Below are 17,000 nucleotides of genomic sequence, written 5' to 3' on the forward strand. Positions count from 1 at the left end.
CACCATCCTGACTTGGAAATATATCGCCATTCCTTCACTGTTGCTGGGTCAAAATCCCGGAATTTCCTCCCTCAGGGCATTGCAGGTCAACCCACCATAGGTAGAAGGCAGCGGTTCAAGAAGGCACCTCACCATCACCTCTCAAGGGCAACTGGGGACAGGCAATAAATGCTGGCCAGCCAGCGACGCCCACGTCCCATGAATGTATAAAAAAGGATCTGAACAAAGACTGGGTGCATGGATGGGCTTTAAGAATGATGCCAGTGCCAGAAATTCCAGGAGGTCCTGACAGTGGTGAGTACTACTGCCTACAGCGAGAGGGTAAGTAACATGAACAGGGCGCAATAGAGGCAATGGGACGAGTTGAAGAGAATAGAATGAGAAATCTTGCCAAGGCTCACAGAGAGAAACCCTCAATGAAGCTCACCGAAATTGTTACTTAGCTGATTTCTGATAAGGTTCATGCCATGGTTTGTTATAAAAGGGAAGGGCTTAAAAGAGTAGAGAGGCTCAGAGTTGGTTATTGGTAAAGGTTGAAAAATAATAATTATACAGCATGGGAACCAAACTGGTTGGGTACACTCTTCAAAATTGCTTGATTAGAAATTTGCAGGTTTTAAAAGAGTTATGGAAACTAATGAGGAACCAGGTACTTCTCCTACCCAAATTAGCTCATCAAATTATTACAATCAGTAGTTTCTCCCATGGACAGATCTGTTCTGATGGGCAAAATGGCCTTTGGTCATAAAGGAAAATAGATATAAGTAGGTAATAAAGTCAAATGTTTACTGGAAGGGGCTAGTCAATGGAGAAATGCAACTATTACAATATATCAATTGGTTGAATGTAGAGAATGAGGGGCAAGAGATTAGGTCCATAGATTATGAGCATTGAACTACAAAATTGAAAGGCAGTGAAATGCAGTGAAAACTCAGACAGTGACTTTGGGAGTGAACATGCCCCTAGAAACCGATCATGACCTATTGAAAAGAATCCTGTTAGAAAGAGGGGAGGTCAAACAGAAGCAGTCCAGAAGGAAGTAGAAGGTGAGAAAGAGAGAAACGTTTTAACAAAGTCAAGGAATGTAGTAGCATAGACCAGGACCAGAAGCCCATGGAACTGAGAACTCTTACAAGTTAGAAGTCAAATTAATCTAAACAGTCAAAGCTGGACAGAATTTGGGATGGAAAGAGAGGGATCAGACTGGGGACAACCAGCTCTATCATAGATATTGATACGCACTGAAAAGGTGCTTTCTGACTGGATATATAAGCCTAAAGCCAGGCTAGTGGCAGACAGTTTTTAAGAGAAACCTGAGGGTCAAGATAAATGAGTAGATTCACCCACAGCAGTTTTGAATATTTTCTTCACTTGTTTGCCAGGCAAGCTTGTAGAACAATTGACATTAACGCTGTATTTCTGCAGGAGATTGGTTCAACAGTAAAGGGTTTCTTCACCCTCCAAAAGAGGCAGCAAATGGAGTAGGGACACTCTGGGCATTAAATGAAAGGGTATATGGCCTAAATGAAGCCTCTACAGCTTGGTATTTCTCATTATTCTCATTAAAGTGGTTGGTCTCCAGTTGAAAGCAGCCACTGCAATATTTTATTGGCATCATGGGGGAAGCTTTCAGACATCTCCATGACGTATGTTGATTTTTTTTGTGAGGTGGGAGCTGGAACTTTGAAAACAATGTCATTTATGGGTTTAATGCTGAAATCAAAGTTGGAAATCAGACTTCAGAAGCTTTTAAACGTATAGGTTGTATATTAGATGAAACTAAGTTGCTAATAAATATGAATCAAGAGTCTTACCTGAAGCATATTAATAGGGTTCCAATAAATCAGACCAGATCCTAACAAACTTATGAGGCTGTGCTAGTGCCCATACCCCTGAGCCAAGAGATCTGGGTTCAAATCCCATCAGCTCCTGAGGTGCGTCATAACATCTCTGACCATGGTGATTAGAAAATATCTACCCTGAGGAACTCCTGCAGAGATGGCCTTGAGCTGAGAGGACCCAATGTAATCACAATCAGTTTAATCTAGTTGCTGGACTCACTGCTCATAAAGCAGTCTACAGTCGAGTAAGTGGACCAAGTGAAGATCGATAGATCGTTTTCCAGAAGGTTTCTTGAACTAGTTGTTACCTGTCATTACAATTCTTCAGCTTACTCTCACACTGAGCTGTTATGTACTTGTCCTCCTGCTGTGTTCTACTGAAGCTCAATGCAGGTTTGAGGGACAATACTTCATATTTCACTGGAGACTTTCCCGCCCTCCAAACTCAACATTGCATTCACAATTACAGACTGTCATTTTTGTCCCCCATATTGTTTTTATTTACACAGTTTTCAGTTTGCTGTTGTTTTTCTGTGCGTTTTTAAATTGTTTATGGACACGATTGTTCGTCATTCTGCTGTTCACACCTTCTCCAGATACATTTTAATAATTTTTATTTATTCATTTGTGGGAGGTGGGCGTCACTGGCTGGCCAGCATTTATTACCCATTCCTGGTTCTCTCGAGAAGGTGGTGGTGAGCTGACTTGTTGAACCGCTGCAGTCCACCTGCTATGCGTTGACCCACAATGCCATTAGGGAGGGAATTCCAGGATTTTGACCCAGCAATATTGAAGGAACAGCAATATATTTCCAAGTCAGGATAGTGAGAGGCTTGGAGGGAAACTTGCAGATGGTGGTGTTCCCATGTATCTGCTGCCTATGTCCTTCCAGATGGAAGTGGTCATGGGTTTGGCAGGTACTGTCTAATGATCTTTGGTGAATTTCTGCAGTATCTTGTAGACAGTACACACTGCTGCTACTGAGCATCGGTGGTGGAGGGAGTGGATGCTTGTGGATGTAGTGGCAATCAAGTGGGCTGCTTTGTCCTGGATGGTGTCAAGCTTCTCAAGTGTTGTTGGGGCTGCACTCATCCAGGCAAGTGGGGAGTATTCCATCACACTCCTGACTTGTGCCTTGTAGATGGTGGACGGGGTTTGGAGAATCAGGAGGTGAGTTACTTACCGCAGTATTCCTAGCCTCTGACCTGTTCTTGTAGCCATTCTGTTTATGTGGTGAGTCCAGTTCAGTTTCTGATCATTGCTAACCCCCAGGATGTTGAACTCCCAGGCGGTTCAGTGATGGTAACACGATTGAAGGTCAAGGGACGGTGGTTATATTGTCTCTTATTGGTGATGGTCATAGACTGGCATTTGTGTGGCGTGAATGTCACTTGCCACTTGTCAGCCCAAGCCTGGATATTGTCCAGATCTTGTTGCACGTGAACATGGACTGCTTCAGTATCTGAGAAGTCATGAATGGTGCTGAACATTGTGCAATCATCGATGAACATTCCCACCTCTGACCTTATTACAGAGGAAAGGTCATTGATGGAGCAGCTGAAGATGGTTGGGCCTCGGACACTACCCTGAGGAACTCCTGCAGAGGTGTCCTGGAACTAAGATGACTGACCTCTAACAACCACGACTAAGTTCTTATTTGCCAGGTATGACTCTAAACACTGGAGAGATTCCCACCAGATTCCCATTGATTCCAGTTTGGCCAGGGCTCCTTAATACCATACTCAGTCGAACGCAGCCTTGATGTCAAGGGCTGTCACTCTCACCTCACCTCTGGAATTCAGCTCTTTTGTCCATGTTTGAACCAAGGCTGTAATGAGGTCAGGAACGGAGTGGCCCTGGCGGAACCCAAACTGGGCATCGCTGAGCAGGTTATTTCTGAGCAGGTGCTGCTTGATAGCACTGTTGATGACACCTTCCATCACTTTACTGATGATCAAGAGTAGACTGATGGGGCAGTAATTGGCTGGGTTACATTTGTCCTGCTTTTTGTGTACAGGATATACTTGGACAATTTTCCACATTGTCGGGTAGATACCAGTGTTGTAATTCCTGGAACAGCTTGGCTCGGGGAGCAGAAAGTTCTGGAGCACAAGTCTTCAGTACTATTGCTGAAATGTTGTCAGGGCTGGTACCCTTTGCAGTATCCAGTGTCTCTAACCGTTTCTTGATATCACGTGGAGTGAATTGAATTGACTGAAGAATAGAGTCTGTAATGCTGGGGACCATGGAGGAGGCCGAGATGGATCATCCACTCGGCACTTCTGGCTGAAGATTGCTGCGAAAGTTTCAGCCTTATCTTTTGCATTAATGTGTGAGGGCTGAGAAATGAAGCTACGAGCCCTTACAATGTGTCCTGTGTAGACACATGAGATGGCTGTGTGACCCTGTGCACAAACTGGCATGGCAGGAGCATGAAAGTCAAAGGTGTTACTGAGCTCCAGAATGAAGTTTTGAAGGACTGGTTGGTCCAAGATTAGTCAGGATAATGTGATGAAGCTGGTGGTTTGCTGATGCTGCTTACAATGGAGAATGTGCAGACGAGGCACGGTTGCTGAAATATTGAAGGGCATGTTGATGAAGAGAATGTTAAACCCAGAGAAGGAAGTGTAAGTTGCATCAGCAACATAACAGGTCTGATTTTCAAGGTGGGAATTATTGCTGTTTAGTTTCTTGAGAGAGGAGGGGAGGATTACAAGTTGCATATCATTGAAGTGAGTTGAGGTATTAATGAGATGCAAATGAGATGGAAATAAGGCATCCAGCACTCATCCGTGAGATCTCACCATTATGAGAAAGTTGGAAATTCTTTTCTCGATGTACAAATCGGATTTTCTCATTCTCACCACATTTTTTGATATTTCTAGCCATTGCCTACATCGCTTAAGGCCTTAAGTTTCTGCCCTAAGTTATCTGTATTTTAGGTCTGCGCAATCCTTAAGCAATAGCATGTTCTTGCATTTAGTCCACTTATCACCAAGCAACTGCTCCCTCTGAGAAACACACTACCGATGATTCAGTAAATAGTGAAATTCAATAATTAGAAAATTTCAGTATCAACAAAAATTCAAAGCAATTGCACACTTTTGCCCAAGAAAAAGTAATCACTCAACATGGAACTCAAAATGATAACTGTAGGATTAACTATTTTCTACCAATGCAGCTAGCAGGTTTGTTCAGAAATTTCCTGCAGAAAGTCTTAACAGCCTAAAGAGACAGAACTCACAAAGATTGCAATCTGAGATTGCAATCACATCAAGATGGAGATCAGGCATGAATTGTTGATAGACTTTTTAAATGTCCTACAATCCTACCCTGAAATGCTACAGTGCAATTCCCAACATAATACTCCTCACTATACTATGGGCATGTTCATACATGGGGCTGACAGGTGGGTGTTGAAAAGAAATTGAAACGAATAGCCTGAGTTTAAAGACAGCATTTGAGTCTGAAATTATAATGACGAATCTCCTGAGTTATTGAAAATAATCAAAGCAATGGTGCCAATTTCAAACTTTAATCTGCATTTTAATATGTAATCATAAAAGTAATAAAGCATTGAAATCTCGTAAAACATATTCTTCAAACACAATTCACAATAAATCCCAGGCAAGATTGAATGATAGCTTCATTAAGAAGTCAGTATTTCTCAGAAAATAAGGTCATAACAAAATAATCATTTCCTATATGAAGGTGAAGTAGATTTTTGTGCAAACCCCACAAGAAACAGGCAGAGTGTTGTGGATTTACTGAAATAAAGGTGTTTTGCGTGATTGGTAACTGAGTAATTGGAGCTTACCCTCTCTCGTTTCATTCCATTGAAATCTATTCTGATACAATCATTGACCTTCCATCCAGAAAACAATTCTGATTAGGAAAAACATTGCTTTACTTTTTGATGCATAGTATTAATCCCAGATGATGCAGTCACATATGGTGAGATTTTTCGTGTGATGAGAATACGAGGCAACTGGGAACACTACTGATTTTTACAGACTGCCAGCAAGATTTTCAGGGTAGCACCACATTGACTCTACATACATTTATATAAGGAGCTTGTTTGCATTTGACAAGATGCCACATGAACGGTTATTGTATAAACTAAGAATTTAAGGTATGGGATAACATCTTAGCATGGATTGAGGATCGGTTAGTGAACAGGAAATGGAGATTAGAGACAAATGAGTCATTTTACAATTGGTAAGTTGTCACTAGTGGAGTGCCACAAGGATTAGTGCTGAGGCTTCAACCATTCACAATCTTTATAAACGATTCAAGAAAGGGACTGAATCTGGTTGTTATTTTCACTGATGACACAAAGATAGCAAAGTGAATAAGTTGTAATGAGAACATAGGGCAGATGGAAAGGGATATAAGTAAGTTAAGTAAGTGGGAAAAAAAGTTCCATATGGAGTATAATGTGGGAACTAGTTTACTTTGGCACGAAGAATAGAAAAGCCAGTATATTTAAACAGAGAGAAATTGAACAACATTGTGGTAAAAAGTGATTTGGGTGCTCTGATAAGTGAATCACAAAAGACTGGTAGTCAGGACCAGTAAATCACCAGGAAGACAAATGGAAGTTGGCGTTTATTGCAAGAGGAATCGAGTGTAAATGGAATGAAGTTTGTAACCAGTGTGCAAGTCACTGGTGAGACCAGATTTGGAGTCTAAAGTACTGACTGCAGTTTTGCTGTCCTGTCTTAGAAAGGATATAATTACATTAGAAGCAGTTCAGAGGAGGTTCACCACTGATTCCTGGGATGAAGGGAATGCCTTATGAGGAAAGATTGGACAGTTTGGGCTTGCGTTCATTGAAAGTTAGATAATGAAAGGTAATCCTACTGAAACTGATAAGATCGTGAGGTGATCTTGACATAGTGGTTGCTAAAAGGATGTTTTACTTTCTGGGAAAATCTAGAACCAGGGGTCACAGAATAAAAACTAAGTGGTCTTTGATTTAAAAGAAAGATGGGGAGAAATATTTCTCTTAGATGGATGTCAGTAAGTTGAATCTTTTCCATGAGGACACAGAGTTATTGATTATGTTTAAGACTGTGTTAGATAGCTTCTTTATGAATAGTCAAAGGGAACATGGTAAATAGGAAAGTAAAGCTATCAGATCAGCAATTATCTTAACAAATAGCTGAATAGGCTTGTTGGGCCAAATGGCCTAATCCTGCACCTTATTTGTATGTTCCTTTGTTTGCATGCATGAAGTATTTTATGTTGACCAATAATAAATAGATATTAATAATTCTATAATGAATATTATTATGCTGGTGTACTGCTATTGTTGGCATCTGGGATCCGACCAAAATCAATTAATTCACATTTCTCTGCACTGAACTCCATTTATCATCTATCTACCCATTCCACCAACCAGACTATATTCTTTCTAAAGTCTATACTATCCTCCTCACAGTTCACCACACTCCCAAGCTTTGTATCACCTACAAACTTTTGGAATTGTGCCCTGGACACATACAGGTTTGGTCATTGATATGTAATGGGCCAAGGGTGACAATTCTCAACAATGGGACACTCCTAACTTTCTATTGGTTTAAAAATAATCAATTACTGGCTATCCTGTTTCCTGTCATGCAGCTAATTCCACAGGACATTGCTATTGTCCCTTTTATTCCACAAGTGACAACTTTGCCCGCAAGTCTGTTGTGTGGCATTGCATCACATGATTTCTGGAAGTCCACATAAACCACACAAACTGCATTGCCTTCATCAGCTTCTCTTCAAAACCTCCAGCAAGTCATTAAACACGATTTTCCCTTAAGAAATCCATGTTGGCTTTCTTCAATTAAGGCACATTTGTCCATGTGACTATTAACTTTATCTCATACTATTGTGTTAGAAGGTATCCCACCACTGAAGTTAAACTAACTGGTTTGTATGTTCTTATTCACCCAAGAATATTAATAACTATTCATAAACAAATAAAAAATACAAGCGAGGTTTCAAGCCAGTCATTAGCATTCTTAAATATTATCAAATAAGACAACGTTTTATCATAGTAATTCCACTTCATAAATCTGTCAGTAACGATCAATCTAGCAACAAATAAATGATCAAGTCAGTAAATCGCATTAAAACTTCGAAATAAAAGTGTCGCAAGGTTTGTGCAGGACATTGGTCCCAAGTTACAGCGAGAGAGAGAAAGAAACATGATTAATAATTAAATACAAATGAAATCATTGCAAGATGTAAATGTTCAAAATTGTTACAATGTGTGATTCAGCAACATAAAGAAGAAACTTCTCAGTGAAATAGATTTTGTATATTAAAGAAAATTTTGAAACAGTCTTATGTTTTTTTTTGCATTAAAATATGTTTAAAACCAAAACAGAAAATAGTATGTAGGTGGGTTCTGAATGTATCAAAAAAGAAAGACGCTGCAATCTTAAATAGAAAAGCATAGACTGTGCAGCACAAAACAGGCCATTCAGGCTAACAGGGCTGTGCCACTGATTATGCTGCACATGAGCCTTCCTCTTTCTCATCTAACTCTTTTGGCATATGGCTGCAACATTCTTGGACAATGTCTGACAGCTTCAGTATCATGTTCAGCTGAAACAGCATGAACACAGTTTGGACTCAATTGGTAGGAAATCTGTGCACATGGAAGGGGTGACTTTCTTTGGTCTTTGGTTCTTCCAGTGCACAGCTTCAGGGGCACACCAGGAATTCAGGTACATAACCCACATCTTTTTCTAACCGTGATGGAAGCTTATGGGGCATTCGTAGAATTCCCTGAATACGTCCCTGGTGTGCTGCTCTGTGCTGGGAAATTAAAGATGAAAGTTTAACATTGTGATTCAGAAATAGATGGGTGCACATTTCAGTTGTCTTCATTAGATGGTTGTATTGTTACTTGTCTTGCTGACTGTGTGATTGGGTGATCGTATTAACATGCAGTACCACAGGAATATGAAAAACCCTGCAAGCAAAACAAACCATTTCAGGAACTAGTTTCAGTGTTTATATAAAGTATGTTAACATTCGTAAATATATTTTAAGTGATTATTCATTAAAGAGCTTTATAATTAATTGTAAGATGGCCTACATTAATTTGATAGTCCAGAATAAGGCATATTGGTCCATTAATGAATGTAAATTAGGAGATTATTTTTAGTGTTTATGCAGTTGATTTATTATTTTCCATACCAAGAATGGTGGTCTGATGAATTTCTCTCTCCTTTCTACCAATGACATGGAAACATAGAAAATAGCAGCAGCGGTAGACATTCGGCCCATCAAGCCTGTTCTGTCATTCATTCTGACCATGGCTGATCACCCAACTCAATGGTCTATGCCTGCTTTTCCCCTAAATCCTTTGATCCCTCTGTTCTCAAGCGCTATATCCAACTCCTTCTTGAAATCAGACAATGTTTTGGCCTCGACTGCTTTCTGTGATTCTGAATTCCACAGGCTCACCACTCCCTGGGTGAAGTTATTTCTCCTCATCTCAGTCCGAAATGGCTTATTTACCCCATTAGACTGTGACCCCTCGTTCTAGACTCCCTGACCAACAGGAACATCCTTCCTGCATCTAGCCAGTCGAGTACTATTAGAATTTTATAACACTCTTTAAATGCCCAGACTGGCCCAGGCTTTGCCCGTTTTATAGTCTCCTGGTGTAGAATCATGAGACTTCAACTTAATGTATATCACGACAGAGTTTGAGCATTTGATAAGTGGGGATATGACCAATGGTCCAGTGTTCAAAATACACAGAGGTGTTCGGTGAACCCCCTCCTAGAAACACTCGAAATAGTTCAATCACAGGGGTGACCATTCAGGGAAAAGTCATCCCTGTATGTAGAATGGACAGAATCAGCAAAGATCTCCTCCTCCAATCACAGACTGGGTCTCTCCAAAAAGCAGAGAGAACAGCAGAGAAACAGCCTCTGACTGGAGGAACTTAGAGAAAGTGAGTGGCGTCAATGAGCAAAGCTGTCGGGCCAGAGGAAGTGGGGGTCCTGAGGTAACAAAGCTAGGGACTATGGGAGGGACAAGAGGCAGCTGGGTGAGGCTGGTGACCTGGAGCAAGGTTGTTGGATGGAAGAGGGATGGGGAATGCACTGTGAGGCTGGGGAGGGAGAAGTGAGGACAGAGACAGGTGCGGGGGTAAGGTTTGGTGACTGGAGGTTGCAAATGGGACAAAAATCTTGCAACAGTGGGAGAAGGCATGCAAAGGGGGAGAGAGGGTGCAAAGGTAGAATTCACGGGAAAGGATGGGAAAATCTATAAAGTAGAGAGATGTTCACAAAGGGGAGAGAGTGGCTGCAATTGGGAGCAAGCTGAGAAGAAAGTCTTGAAAAAAATATTATTTTGACTTCAGGTCTAGTCAATACATACAGTACCGGTAATAATCTGACTGACCTTGGAGAGGGTTCAGGATGCAGAACAGGTACATTGCAGGTTCACTCTGAGGTCCATGTGAGAAGAAAGCTATGCCATAGGTAATGCCCAGTAGACACGTCAACCCGAGTACAGTGAATACACTCTTTCTATCTCTCCCTTTCAATCTGAACACCTTCACACACACAATTAGCAGCATGATAGAGTTACCCAGGAACACAAGTGCAAAATATGCAACATTTGTAACGTAATGCACTGTCTTGTTTTTTATCCAACACCTGTTGAGAGGACATAAAATATTTTAATTACGATCCATAAAAATATCCCAAGAAGAGTTTATGCAGAAAGAGGTGATGGTGTCACATTCACCCAAATGGGGAAGTGCACATTTCAATTGGTCAATCCTTCTGCCACAGGGAGGAGGGGGTCAGCTAGCTCAGTTGGCTGGCTGGATTGTTTACAATGCAAGATGATAATAACAGCATGGGTTCAATTCCCACACAGGCTATGGTTACTATGAAGGACTCTCTTTCTCAGCCCTGACCTTAAACATAGTGACCCTCAGGTTAAGCCACCACCACTCATCTGTTTAATTAGAGAGCAGCTCTGTAGTTGCTTTACATTTACATGCAGAAAAAACATTTAACTCTGATTGTATTGCCTACTATTTTAACAGCTACTGGTTAATGTGTTCATTTAGCATTTCTTTTTGCAGTCTTTTCACAAAATCATTAACTAATTAAACAATTTGAGGGTGTTAATAATTGAATTAAATAACGTGTGAATTTACCCTGAGGGTTAATTAAGTCAGCAATACAGTCAAAGCACTAGCTGCCTGTACAAGGCATAAAGATGAGTTTTACTATGTAAAGGATTAATGATTCAAGCAGTGTGACTTATATTGGATCACAAGCTGTACTTACAACTCCATTCACGCATTCTCTGTTCGACAGAAGCTGAGAAATGACAGGTGAATATCATTGAGTTGATGTTCAATACCATTTGCTGGCTGCTGTTTTATCATCAGAAGTGACTCATTTATATTAAATAGTTTAATGTTTCAGGGAAAATAGTAAACAGAGGAATGTTGAATATGCATTAAACTTTTGTGGCTGTTCTCTCCAATAGTAGTTTTTGGTCTAGAGAGTCCTTTCAAACATTCTATGCTGACAAATGAAAATTCTCAAACTTGAGTTCTTAATGGATCAAAATATTCAATGAGGAAATACAAATGTAAATGCTTTTTAATATGAATTGCTCCAAAAATACTGTTAAAAGTCAGGAGCTAAAATAAAGTGAATGAAATAAATGAAATGATTTCAACACTTGCCAAGGCATTATTGGAAAGTGAAGACTGAGGGAATAAGAAAGAAAGCTCTACACGACAATTTTCAAAAACTTATTTACATCTTTAAACAGGATTGGTGACTCTCAATTTTTGTTTGTATATACAAAAATAAGTTGGATTTATAAGTGGCCTGCAATAGTTCATATTTTTTAGCAAAGGTGCTTCACAGAAACATGAGAATAAAAATGAAACAAAAAACCTAAGGAGACATTTGAAGGTATGGTCAAACGTTTGGTGATTTTCAGAATTTAGTGAAGAATAGAAGCAAGTTGAAGGGTCTTCACGAGGCAATGCCAGAAAATGGTGAGGCAACGGGAGTAAGGAATGCTCAAAATGGTAGTTCAGGGGAGTTGTAGGGAGGGAGGTATTTCCAACAATATAGGGAGGGGAAAGGTCACGGAGCTTTTAATATGAGGATTACAATCTTAAATCTGAGAAGGAGGAAGATAAAGTGTCAGTGTAGATCAGTGAGAACAAGCGAAAGTGGATAATTAGGACTAGTTGCAGAAGGAGAAATGATTGCAGAGCTCTTGATGAGCTGAAGGACACGGAAGATGGAGAAAGGGAAGCTGTTTGGAAGAATATTGGAGTAGTCAAGGCTGAGGGCACCGCAGATATGTGAGGGTTTCAGCAGCAGATGGGCTGAGGAGGACGGGGGAGCCTGGGGAGGTACAAGTACAGAATATTGTGAGGGGAAACATTTGCAGTCAGAAGCTGAACCTGAGGTGATAGAAGAGACCAAAATTTTAAAGATCAGCTTGAGGCTGTGCAGCCAGGGATGGGAATAGAATCAGTGGTGAGGGGACACAGGTCGTGGTTGGGGCCAAAATGATGCTTTCAATCTTTGTAGACTTGCTTTTACAATAATGTCAGCAAACTCCTAGCTCAAGAGGGTGACCCACAATTGGATTCAGGGGTAAGGTCACAGGTTAGTGAGGGAAGCCATTGTTAGAAGTGTTCTGGCTATGGTAGGTAACAGCAGTCAAGTGAAGGAAGTCCCATGGAGGTGGACAGTAGACGAAATCTCAAGGAGATTCATTCACACCTCCTGTCGTTTCAAACTTGCAGCAGCTGAATGGATTTGATAAAAAGGAGGCAAATAATTATCACAAGAAAAGTTGCCCAGTCCGGATGGGATGCATTCTAGATTACCAATGAGATCAAGGGTAGAAATTAGCAGCGGCTGTAGTCCCATTCTTCTCTTTGGATGTGGGAGCAATGTCAGGATACTGGTGGATTGCTCATGTTGCAGCCCTGTCTAAAACAGAAGCTGGAATAAACCCAGTTACTACAGGCCGGGCAGTTAATGTCAGTGATGTGAATCTTTATGGACAATGTTTTGGACAAAACGGAATTGGTATTTACTGGAGTATTGGTTCATAAGTGGAAGTTAGGAAGTCATTTGAAAAAAAAAACGTGCATTTGACTAACTTGATTGAGTTATTCAAAGTAACAGTAGCAGGTATACCACAGTGTGAGCTTGCTGACTCGGACATTGGTTGTCAACACAATTCTTTGCACACTCTGGATTATTTAGCATATGCTGTCCAATTGCAGAAACTTATCTAATGTTGGACGTTATGTTGTGAGTTTTACAAGTGTGGGCTCATTATGTGTTCCTGAACCTATATGCCCTGTTCTCTGCAGACAGAAAGAACATGTACACCACTTGCCTATTTCAACTCAACAAAATGGGTAACTGCCATTCTTTGGTTTATTTCTCAGGGCAATGCCATGACCAACCAGAGTCAACCATGCCTGAATTGGCATTTAAACAAGGCTTGGTATATGAACCATGCAAACATAAGAATTAGGAATAACAGTGGGCCAATTAGCTCCTCAAACCTGCTGTGCTATTCAATAAATAGACTGATTGCAAAATCAAATTGCCATTCCTGCCTCCTGCTGATAACCGTTCACTCCCTTCCTTAACAAGAATATGTCTATCATTGTCTTAACAAGATTCAAGGACAATGCTTCCACCATCTCCTTTGGGAGAGAGTTCTAAAGACTCACAACCCTCTGAAAGGGAATAAAAAACAGCCTAATCTCCATTGTAAATGGGTTACACCTGATTTTATAAGCGATGACCGCTGATTCTAGATTTTCCGTAAAGGAAATATCCTCTCTGTATGTACCCTGTCAAGCCCCCTCAGGTTCCCTTTTACCTTTCAAGCAAGTCACTTCCCCCTGTTCTAAACTCCAGTGGATTTTTCTTTATTCATTCACTGGATGAGGGCATTGCATTTATTGCCCATCTTTAATTGCCCAGAGGGCACTTAAGAATCAATGACATTGCTCTGGATCTGGAGTCACATGTTATCCAGACCAGATAAGGATGGCAGTTTTTTTTTCCCTGAAGGGCATTAGTGAACCAGATGGGCTTTTCCCCAACAAGTGACAATGGTTTCATGGTCATCGTCGGACTCTCAATTCCAAATTGTTTTTATTGAATTGAAATACCACTATCTGTGGGACTCAAACCCGGGTCCCCAGAACATTACCTGGGTCTCTGCATTAACAGTCCAGCAATAATACCACTAGGCCATTGCCTTCCCTGTCCAACCTTTCCTCACAAAACAATCCTCTCATTTCGCATATCAGTCCTGACAAAACCTCTCTGAACTGCCTCCAACAGATTTACATCCTTTTGGAAATAAGGTGATCAATATGGGAATTTTGGAAAATTAAGACAAAATGCATTGATCATCTCACTAGCCACTTCTTTTATGGAGCCCATCAGCACCCGAGCTCTGGTCAGCCCATAGGCCCAATAATTTATTCAGTACCATTTCTCTGCTGACTGTGATTTCCTTCAATTTCTCCCTTCCTTCTATTTCCTGATAGTAATCATTAACTTCCCTAAGGTATTGCCTCTCCCAGACAGAGTTTACCCACTACCAATGACTAGCCTCCTCTCTTATAGTATAAATGTTGTTGTCCCGTAAAATTGGTATTCTTGCAAGTCGTCCTGACGGATGTAAGACAGAAACTTTGATAAGGTGTGTCTTTCTTCAACAATACAAAAGATAGACTGTTTCCAGAGGTAAGACAATATGTAGAGAGTAATGGGGAAAGAGTAGGCAAGTAAGGATGACTGGACAGTTTTACCAAAGGAGCTGCACAAGCATGTTAGGTCAAAGGGTCTCTTTCTGTACTGCATTATTCTATTTGTCAGTAACTTTTTAAAAATTAAATTATTAAAACATACATGTGAGAAGGGTTATAATTGCCAATGACAGGAATTGAATATCGGCCATAATTATCCATGTTCATTCCAATGATGATTAAAAGCATGCCAGCTGGGAGGCCTGGGAATACAAATGGTCATAGTTTCAAACATTACTGACATTATTCTATGATTTCTATTGGATAACATCTATTAATAATTTGAACTATGCCAAGAATTACACTCAAAACCGATTTAATATTATTAATCAGGCTCGCAGTGTGATTTAGTTTCATGAGGTAGAAGCGATATTGATTCACACATAGGACCCTATTCTTTGTAGAAAAAAGATATTTGCCCATACATTGTATCTTCATCATTGAAGAAAGGGTTATGGAATTGTCAATCCATGCTGTTTTATCCATGACAATTCCTTGACTAATCAAAGTCTGCTTGCCTGGTCTAGTTTAAGCAACTAACTAAGAGTAACAGTTATGAGTTACTGCTACATCTATATCCTGAACACGGGTCCCATCAATCAGCACCAGCTTTTCATGCTATATAAGTTGATGGTTCTTTCTCAACATTGGTTTCTTGCATCCCAGTCCTGATGAGTGCAAAAGGAAATTGTTTCAACCTGATGAAGGGTCTCGGCCCGAAACGTCAGCCTTCTTGCTCCTATGATGCTGCTTGGCCTGCTGTGTTCATCCAGCTCTACACCTTGTTATCTCAGATTTTCCAGCATCTGCAGTTCCTACTACCTTTGTTTCAACCTGTGTCTACTTTAAGCAATATTTTAGTACTAACTTTGCGTAGCAAGAGTTCAGCCTGCTTTTGGAGAGGGGTTTCCTTGTCTCAATGCTGTTTCGTTTAGCTTGAAATGAAAATTCTTGGTTATGTTTTTCAAATGCACAGAAAATAAAAACTGACAATGTGTATAACAAGCTACTGAATTCACTCCAGAGCACTGGCTAAGTAGCTGGTATATATGAATTTCAGTCCCCTCTAGATTCCAGTATACTCGCGTGTCAGACAAACAAAGAGGTCGCTGACGTTAAGACTCAGACTTCAGATTTTGCTGGGCTGGATACTATACATTCAGTAGGGGCTCCTGCCTAGCATGGAGCTGACCTCTGCCTCTGACTGTTTTTCTGCTGAGAATGTGAGTACAGTCGGATATGAGCTGCCTGGTCTGTTATGGAGAGTGGTGACAGATTGCAAAGTGAAATCTGCTGTCAGAATCCTTCAATTCCTGCTATGGCAACAAGAAGGTGGCAGCGCTCTGAAGGAAACTTCTCAGTCATGACTCTGGGGTGCCTCACCCTTGACCTTTCAGCACTGAATTTAGAGTCCTAACAAGCAGCTTTCAATCAGCGAAATAGTTTATTGCTGCAGAAATCTCTCCAATTAATCACAAAAAACACTCTATCTATTAGCACCATTAATTCCACTCTCGCAAGAGGGGATGACCTCTTTTGATCGTTGCTGTCTCAGGGCTACATATCAAGGATATTTCATGCTGTGTTCATTACCAGCCGGAAGTAAACCTGGACTATCAAAAATCACTTTTATTCTCAGTGTTCTGCTCTGGGTCTGAATCTGTTCACTTCCCACCTTCACCAAGTTTGATCCTTAATCACACTTGAAATTTCACAGAGATTTCCTCCTGTTATTTTGACAGAGACAGCAAGAACCCCTAAAGAATAACTGTTTTATACTTTAGCTCTTTTTCGTGTAAAATGAAATGAATGTTGTTGCTACATGAGGTAGTGAGAATTAGACCATGCATTTACAAATAAGTCAGCAACAGATTACTTTGCACTCACCCCAACCGAGAAGGCAGAGTTTCAGCATGTAAAAACGAATGTAAGTGTTGAACACCTTGATCAGCATAAGGTACAGGTGAAATGCTTCAATTCCCATCCATGTAAAGCTACAAAGCAGTGAGTAATGCAGCAGGGCAGCAATGGCTTTACAGAACTCATCAGTGCTGCTGAAACTGAACGCTGTGCTGGTTAAGAAGTTCACATTGAGAAGAAACAAGGCAGCAGAGAGATTCACGTGGATCTGGATGGAAGGTTCCTTTTGTCTTTTTCTGAATGAAGAGAAAAGGAACAGCATTTAGGAGAAAAAATTGCAAGTGGATAAACATTGACTTCAAAGACATCCTGCACCTGGAGATGCCTGAGGCAGGTAAAGCGCATGCCTATGGTCTGTTTCTATCACTCCCATCTCCTGGAGCAGGTTG

General features: G+C 40.7%; 1 protein-coding gene across 1 annotated transcript; it reads right to left on the minus strand.

Annotated features, from left to right (window-relative positions):
* Window positions 1-8,634: 8,634 nt before the first annotated feature.
* On the minus strand, window positions 8,635-16,833 carry LOC125483349 (adhesion G-protein coupled receptor G2). Its single transcript, XM_048598271.1, has 4 exons — window positions 16,579-16,833; window positions 14,795-14,894; window positions 10,257-10,513; window positions 8,635-8,811 (listed from the first exon to the last, which is right to left on the minus strand). The coding sequence occupies exons 1-4, from the start codon at window positions 16,673-16,675 to the stop codon at window positions 8,726-8,728; spliced, it is 540 nt and encodes a 179-aa protein (XP_048454228.1). The 5' UTR covers window positions 16,676-16,833; the 3' UTR covers window positions 8,635-8,725.
* Between the last annotated feature and the right edge of the window lie 167 nt (window positions 16,834-17,000).

The sequence above is a fragment of the Rhincodon typus genome, chromosome 6 (assembly GCF_021869965.1).
Source record: "Rhincodon typus isolate 14 chromosome 6, sRhiTyp1.1, whole genome shotgun sequence".
NCBI lineage: Eukaryota > Metazoa > Chordata > Chondrichthyes > Orectolobiformes > Rhincodontidae > Rhincodon > Rhincodon typus.

Excerpts from the sequence above, each read along its gene's own strand:
- LOC125483349 (XM_048598271.1), bottom strand. The coding sequence starts at position 16,675 with ATGGGAATTGAAGCATTTCACCTGTACCTTATGCTGATCAAGGTGTTC. Across the intron at positions 10,514-14,794 it reads AATTATAACCCTTCTCACAT|GTGTTGGATAAAAAACAAGA; the intron begins GTATGTTTTAAT and ends TCCTCTCAACAG. Across the intron at positions 8,812-10,256 it reads CATCCTGAACCCTCTCCAAG|GGTTTTTCATATTCCTGTGG; the intron begins GTCAGTCAGATT and ends TTTTGCTTGCAG.